Below are 6,647 nucleotides of genomic sequence, written 5' to 3'. Positions count from 1 at the left end.
TTAAAAAAATTGGCCCCCCTCCGCTACAAAAACGGGCCCATTATTTATGGATCTGGCAGGCTTTTGCCCCCGCTCTGCCGTTGACGGTGTGAGGGATCGAGCGATTAATCATGCATGATCTAAGTAATTTTAAATCAAAAAAGAAACAAAGATGCATTAACTCCGTGTAGTAGTGCAGTGTCTTTCAAAAGTAGACAGACTAAAAGTTGGCAAACTTATCGTTAACGGTAGTTTGTTAATTTGTCAAACACGGTGCCTGTGAACATGAAACCCCTTAGTTTTCTTTTCTCTGGTGTCTTAGGCATATATCGATCATTAGAGTTAATTTAGTGGTGTCCCCGGGGGTGGCTGGCTGGCTGGCTGGTTGATTGATTCTTCTCTTGCCTGCCTAGCTAGCTAGCTAGCGAGTACCAACCTATGTCCTCTAATTATTCAGTGCATTGATCGCCATATTTCAGGCTTCAGAACCAGGCGGGAAAGTGATGGTGATGGGTTTTAATGGCGGTCAGCCTTCGATTTACTATTTCTTGTACGTTTTTTTGTTTCTTCCCCTTGTTTGATATATTATAATTTGTATTCTACAAACATTACTTTCTCTATATATATATACAATATAATATAATATAATATATTCCCTTCCGCGTACGTCGTCTACCTATTTAATTAAACGACGACGGCTTAATTTAATCGCCGTAGTCGTTAGCAAAGTCCGTATAAAAAGGCTGAGAATACGAGAACATATATATACGAACTGGAGTGAATAATTTGATTCGAGGTCCTGGACTGTGAGAATATTGTTTGAATTTGTGGCCGCAGTGAAATGAGTGCGCGCAGATGCAGGAGGTAGCCGGCCATTATAACACTGCATGCGACTATGCATCTCGACTTCAATCCACACATGGTGTCTGCATAACTGCATTTGGATGTACGTGGTGGTGGTGGTGGTTATTATGAGAATTGAATGAGTACGTCGATCGATCGATAATGACGCGAATGATTACACATCATGAAATCATAACCCTACCATTAGTATCTTATCCCGTGGGATACTCAAATGGTTAGAAGGTGATCTATTTATTATAATGGAGCAAAGATTAAATCTTGAAGGGTACATGTGCAGGTGGAAAAATTTTTCCTACCCTTTAACCACTTGAATCAGTTATTATTTACCTTTCTTTTTTTATAACTTGGGATATAAATTGATCTCATAATTTATCTCCCTTTATATAATTTGGAAAGAGTATATATATATACCTACATAATTGATATGCCAAATAAGCTTGGCCCACAAGATTGGGGTTAAAGTCAAGAAAATTGACTGAGTTGACGATCAAAATTAAGGAAGGATCAATACTTGAACTAGCACAATTGTACAGCTCGGGCGAATAGTTCAACCGATCATACCTCTTGTCTGATCTGATCCCGAAGCCTCCCAGCTCAATGGAGGGTCCGAGCCGCGTCCTCTCGGCTCGATTAGACTCCTTGTCCAAGCAAAGGGCGAGTCCTCATACTCAAAGAGATTGAGTCATCGAAATAGTCAGCATTACTCAACCGACCCAATCTCATCCGAGAACAAGGTTTGACCGGACACTATAGAGGACTCGATTAGTTTGCCATCAAAGCATATTAATGGTCCATCAATCCCAACAGTCTAATATTTCTTTTTGACGTATTGTATAATCGTTGTCAGAGCATCAAGAGAATAATCCCTGTGTAATCTATACGATGGAAGTTTCTACTTTACAAAGCACAGAAGTAGTAGGTTTCATTTGGGAAAGACTACAATATGTTAGATTAGCGGGTCCTATTTTAATAATACATTGATGTTAATGCGGAGAGGACAAATAAAACTATATATAAAGGATTTCCTTCCAAAGACACAAATACATTTCACTATCAGAGCTCACTATTAATCATCTGGATCATTCATCCTTTTCTTGAACTCTCTATTTATTTGACTTGAGTATTGAAATACCTATTTATTGAGACCCTTCTTTGATCGGATTACTAACATTTTCTTCTCTCAGTTATTCTTTTTGACACGCAAGATCAATCCAACATCAGATTTCTTCTTCCCAGAGTCTTCGGATCTTACAGTCAATATCGGATCTTACAGTCAACATCGGAGTCAGTTAATCTACACGTCATCTTTTCCGATTTCTAACCTGATCAATAATAATCACCTACCACCGTTACCTTGCCAATTAATGCCAACCCGGCCCACAAGCATTCCGGCACCAATGCTCGAGAAATTAAATACTAGCTGATAGTATCCCCGTCTTGGAAAGGAGGCTTTTTAAGGCGTACATAAATCTTGAAACGAAGCTTAATATACACATATATAAATCTTGTCACCTATTAAAATGGTGGAACCAACCATGATCAGAAGTACTATCATCCTTAATTATAAGCCAATACCAGACTGCTTTGTTACTTGCATATATACATACATACCCCGTACGACTACTCCCCCTTCCTTGCTTCCTTCCTTCCTTCCTTCCTTCCTCTCTATATATCATGCTATGAGCAGCCGCTGCATGCCCCAAACCATCTCTTTTTACAAGCCAAGCTCAAATTCCCTACCCTAGTTGTCTAGCTGTTGTTAGCCATGGCAACAGCCGAAGAGTGTGCAGAGCCTCTCAAGTACCAGGTACTCGTTAATTCCCCTTCCCCACCTAAACTACTTATTTCTATCTAGAATTAAATCCATTCTCTGCTTCTTTGATTTAATTTGTTGGCGCGGGCGTCTTCCAGACTTGGATTCTCAAGGTCTCCATCCACTGCCAAGGCTGCGAGAAAAAGGTCAAGAAGGTCCTCCAAACCATGGAAGGTAATTATATATATATATAATTAAGACTACTGTAACTATTAATACCTAAATAAATCCCCAACGCAATGTCGTGCTGATTGATTCAGGCGTTTACAAGACGACGGTGGATTCGCAGCAGCACAAGGTGGTGGTGACTGGCAACGTGGAAGCGGAGGCGCTCATCAAGCGCCTCCTCATCAAGCTCGGCAAGCACGCCGAGGTGTGGCCGGAGAAGACCCCGCCCGCCGCCGCCGAAGAGAAAGAGACTGTCGTCGACAAAAAGAACAAGAAGAAGCCCGACGGGCATGCATCTCCGGAGACTGGAAGTGCCACTACTGTCGAGAAGAAAGAAATCGTTTCGCCTGCTAATTCCAAGAAATCTGTCGACGACGGTGAATCCGCCGCCAACAAGTGCGGGAAGGGCGAGTCTTCTCAGCCGAAGGAAAACGAGAACAAGGGAGAGAAGAAGGCGACGGTGGCGGCGGCGTCTTCCGGCGGCGGAGGGGGCAAAAATAAGGCGAAGAAGGCGGAAAAGGACAACAGTAGTACTACCGACCACAACGCTAACAACGGCGTCGGTAAGAGCAAGAGCAAGAGCAAAAGTGAATCCGGAGCTGAAGTTATAGCGCCGGCGCAGCAAGAGTACGATAATAAGAAAGAACTCCCTGATGCCGTACTGGTGGCAGCTCTGCCTTTGTCGTCGGCGTTCGACTACCCGCTACAAATGCCGCCGTCGTACGGGGTGAGCTACAGCTCGATGCAACCGAGCATGAGCTACGGCGGGGCGTACTACGCTGCGTTTCCGGTGCTGCAGAGCGGCTACATGTTCTCTCCGCCGCCGCCTCCGCCGCCGGCGGGTTCGTGTTGTTACTACCCCTGCGAGGATTATTACTCCGGCGCTTGCAACATCATGTAACAGAGCAAGCAAGCTCTCTGTTTTGCTTTTTATGATTCGCTAATTTGTAGTTGAAAGCTTCAAACCTTAATTAATAGTTTAGTTAATTGAGTATTAATAAATTTAGCTAATTATAATTAAGCAAATATTATAGTTGAAGTAGAATACTTTTGTAGTGTTTGGTTAAAATTATACATATTTAGTGGGATTAGGTCGGCCATTGGATTTATATTTTTTTAAATATTAATTTACTGTGTTACCATGGGTAGTAGTGCAGTGAAAGCCAAGATTTGCTAAAGAACTCAGGCAGTGTCCTTGAATGGCCATGGAAGTTCAAAAAAATTCTTTGGAGGAATGAAGACAAACATCAAACTGCTCAAAGGCCTTTAAGTCTCGGGTTAAGCGAGGCTTCAACGACGAGTCTTTTCTGTGTACTAGAGATTTAACAGGTATAGGGCCGTAATTTGTTATGTGACAGTGCTTTGTTTAATTTAATGCCCCAGTTCAATAATCTTGTCCTTGTCGACTCTCTTCTTTGACCGAGGATGGCGATTCAAACCACACATAAAAACAAGCTTATATCGTTAATGATGATTTATTATTAAAAGGGCACCACATAAACTATTAATGATCAATATTTATTTATTTTTTCACTTTTACAAATTTAAACTAAAAAAAACAAATCTTTTGAATCGGACATGCGTTCGCCCAGGTCCTTCAGTGCTGCTTCCTCGCGGAGGATAACTCCAATCGCAACCATCCGGCCGTACACGGCCCATGGGCCCCCAACTACATTGGCCGCGGTCACCGCTACGAAATATTCGCGGAATCATTTATCTTTTCAAGAGGTGTCGTGACTCGCGGTGATGGAATTGCCGCAGTGGGTCAGTAGATCTAGACGGGAGACTGGAATACATGTCACCGTATGATGTCCATATCATACCATCTTTTTTGCTTTTTGCCAGTACTATAACATCTGCATCTTTTTTTTTTTGTTTCGGTAACATTTGAATCAAACAATTTTATTGTGTGATGAAGGATCTAGATGAGATTTTGTTATGTTATTATATGCACACCATCAATCATTACAACAATGACAGTAAGTTGAATTTGGATTAGATTCTGTCCTCTGTTCCTTATTTATTATATTTACATTCATCTCTTTCCTCGTTCCCATAGGACATCCCTATCTCCATATTCATGGAGAAGAGGATCGGCTAGTCATATCTATACAAATATCCTATTGACATGTATTATATATATTTTTTAAAATTTAAATTATTTTTATGAAGTTGTGGATGTTTATTAAATTTTTAAGAAAATAAAAAGAAGAAAAATAAGATTAAAAATAAAAATTAGCAAACTAAGAGCTGTAGGTGAAATGAAAGAAAAACAATCAATGAAATTCAAATGGAAAAGGTATCTTTGAGTTTTGAATTTTATTTGGGATTCGAGATTTTTTTAATATATAAATAAATAGAATGTAAGATAGTTTTTTTAAAATATAATTCTTTTTTTGTTAGGATTTAAAGTTTCATATTTAGGTTAAAGGAAGTGATTTTTTTTTAAAAAATAAAGTATGTATTCATGGATTGCCTATAAATGGATGCACAAGGTAATATTTCTATAGAAAACCCATAAACACGTAGTATTAATTTTTAAAATTCTTTTTAGGATTTAGTATTTACACTAAAGGAAGTGAATTTCTTTTTTTTTTTTAAAAAAAAACTTAACACTAGGTGCTCATGTGATATCATAAATGGATGCACAAGATAACAAAACTCATAGATAGAAATGCCACCTTTTAGTATTTAGGTTAAAGGAAGTGATTTTTTTTTAAAGAAATTAACATCGGGTGCTCACGGGTTGCCCATAGATAAGTGTGCAGAATAACAAAACTATCAATAAGCAACCTGGTGCATCTAGTGTAATTTTGTTATTTTTTTTAGGGTTTAGAGTTTATTATTTAGGTTAAAGGAAATAAATTTTTTTAAAAAAATAACACAAGGTGTTCACGAGTTATCCATGTATGAGTGTGCAGATAGCAAAACTATCTATAGGTAATCTGTGAGTACCTAGTGTAATTTTTTTTTAGGATTTAGTGTTTATTATTTAGGCTAAAGGAAATAAAAATTTTAAAAAATTAATACTAGTTGGTTACCCATAGGTGGGTGTGAAGGATAACAAACTCATATGTAGAAATGTTACCATGCATACCTATGGGCAACCCATAAGCACATAGTGTTAATTTTTTAAAAAATATTTTTAGGGTTTTGGTTTAGGATTTAGTATTTAGGTTAAAAGAAGTGAAAAAATTAACATTAGGTGTTCAAGGATTACCCATAGAGAAATATGTAGGATAACAAAACTCATATATAGAAATGTTACCTTATACATCTATCAATAAACAACTCGTGAGCACTTAGTATTTTTTTTTCAATTTTTTTTAGAGTTTATGGTTTAATTATTTAGGCTAAAGGAAGTGATTTTTTTTTAATGAACATTAGGTGTTTATAGATTGCCCATAAATAGATGGGCAGGATAACAAAACTCATATAGAAATGTTACCATACTCATCCATTATTGGCCAACCCGTGTGCACCTAATGTTATTTTAAATTATTTTTTAGGGGTTAGGGTTTAATATTTAATCTAAATAAAATATTTTTTTTTAAAAGAAATTAACAAATAGGTGCTTACGAATTCCCCACAAATGAGTGTGTAGGATAACAAAACTCATATACATAAATGTTACCCTGCACATCCATCTATGGATAATCTGTTAGCACCCAATCCTATTTTTTTTTTTTTTGGTAAGATTTAAAATTTAAGATTTAGTATTTAGACTAAAGGAAATAATATTTTTTTACAAAAAAAATTTTAGGTGCTCATGGACTACCATAGATGAATACATAGGATAACAAAACTTACATAAAATGTTACC

General features: G+C 37.7%; 1 protein-coding gene across 1 annotated transcript; it reads left to right on the top strand.

Moving 5' to 3' along the window:
- The first annotated feature begins 2,489 nt into the window (after positions 1 to 2,489).
- Positions 2,490 to 3,822, top strand: LOC121996189 (heavy metal-associated isoprenylated plant protein 35-like). Its single transcript, XM_042550051.1, has 3 exons — positions 2,490 to 2,650; positions 2,755 to 2,830; positions 2,917 to 3,822. Exons 1-3 carry the CDS (start codon positions 2,609 to 2,611, stop codon positions 3,723 to 3,725), a joined length of 927 nt encoding a protein of 308 aa, XP_042405985.1. The 5' UTR covers positions 2,490 to 2,608; the 3' UTR covers positions 3,726 to 3,822.
- Positions 3,823 to 6,647: the final 2,825 nt, after the last annotated feature.

Source organism: Zingiber officinale, chromosome 6A (assembly GCF_018446385.1).
Source record: "Zingiber officinale cultivar Zhangliang chromosome 6A, Zo_v1.1, whole genome shotgun sequence".
Lineage (NCBI taxonomy): Eukaryota > Viridiplantae > Streptophyta > Magnoliopsida > Zingiberales > Zingiberaceae > Zingiber > Zingiber officinale.
The sequence above is the reverse complement of the archived record's forward strand: the minus strand, read 5'-3'. Positions and strand labels throughout refer to the sequence as shown.

Coding starts and splice junctions, on each gene's coding strand:
- LOC121996189 (XM_042550051.1), top strand. CDS start 2,609: ATGGCAACAGCCGAAGAGTGTGCAGAGCCTCTCAAGTACCAG. Junction 2,651..2,754: donor CAGAGCCTCTCAAGTACCAG/GTACTCGTTAAT, acceptor GGCGTCTTCCAG/ACTTGGATTCTCAAGGTCTC. Junction 2,831..2,916: donor GGTCCTCCAAACCATGGAAG/GTAATTATATAT, acceptor TGATTGATTCAG/GCGTTTACAAGACGACGGTG.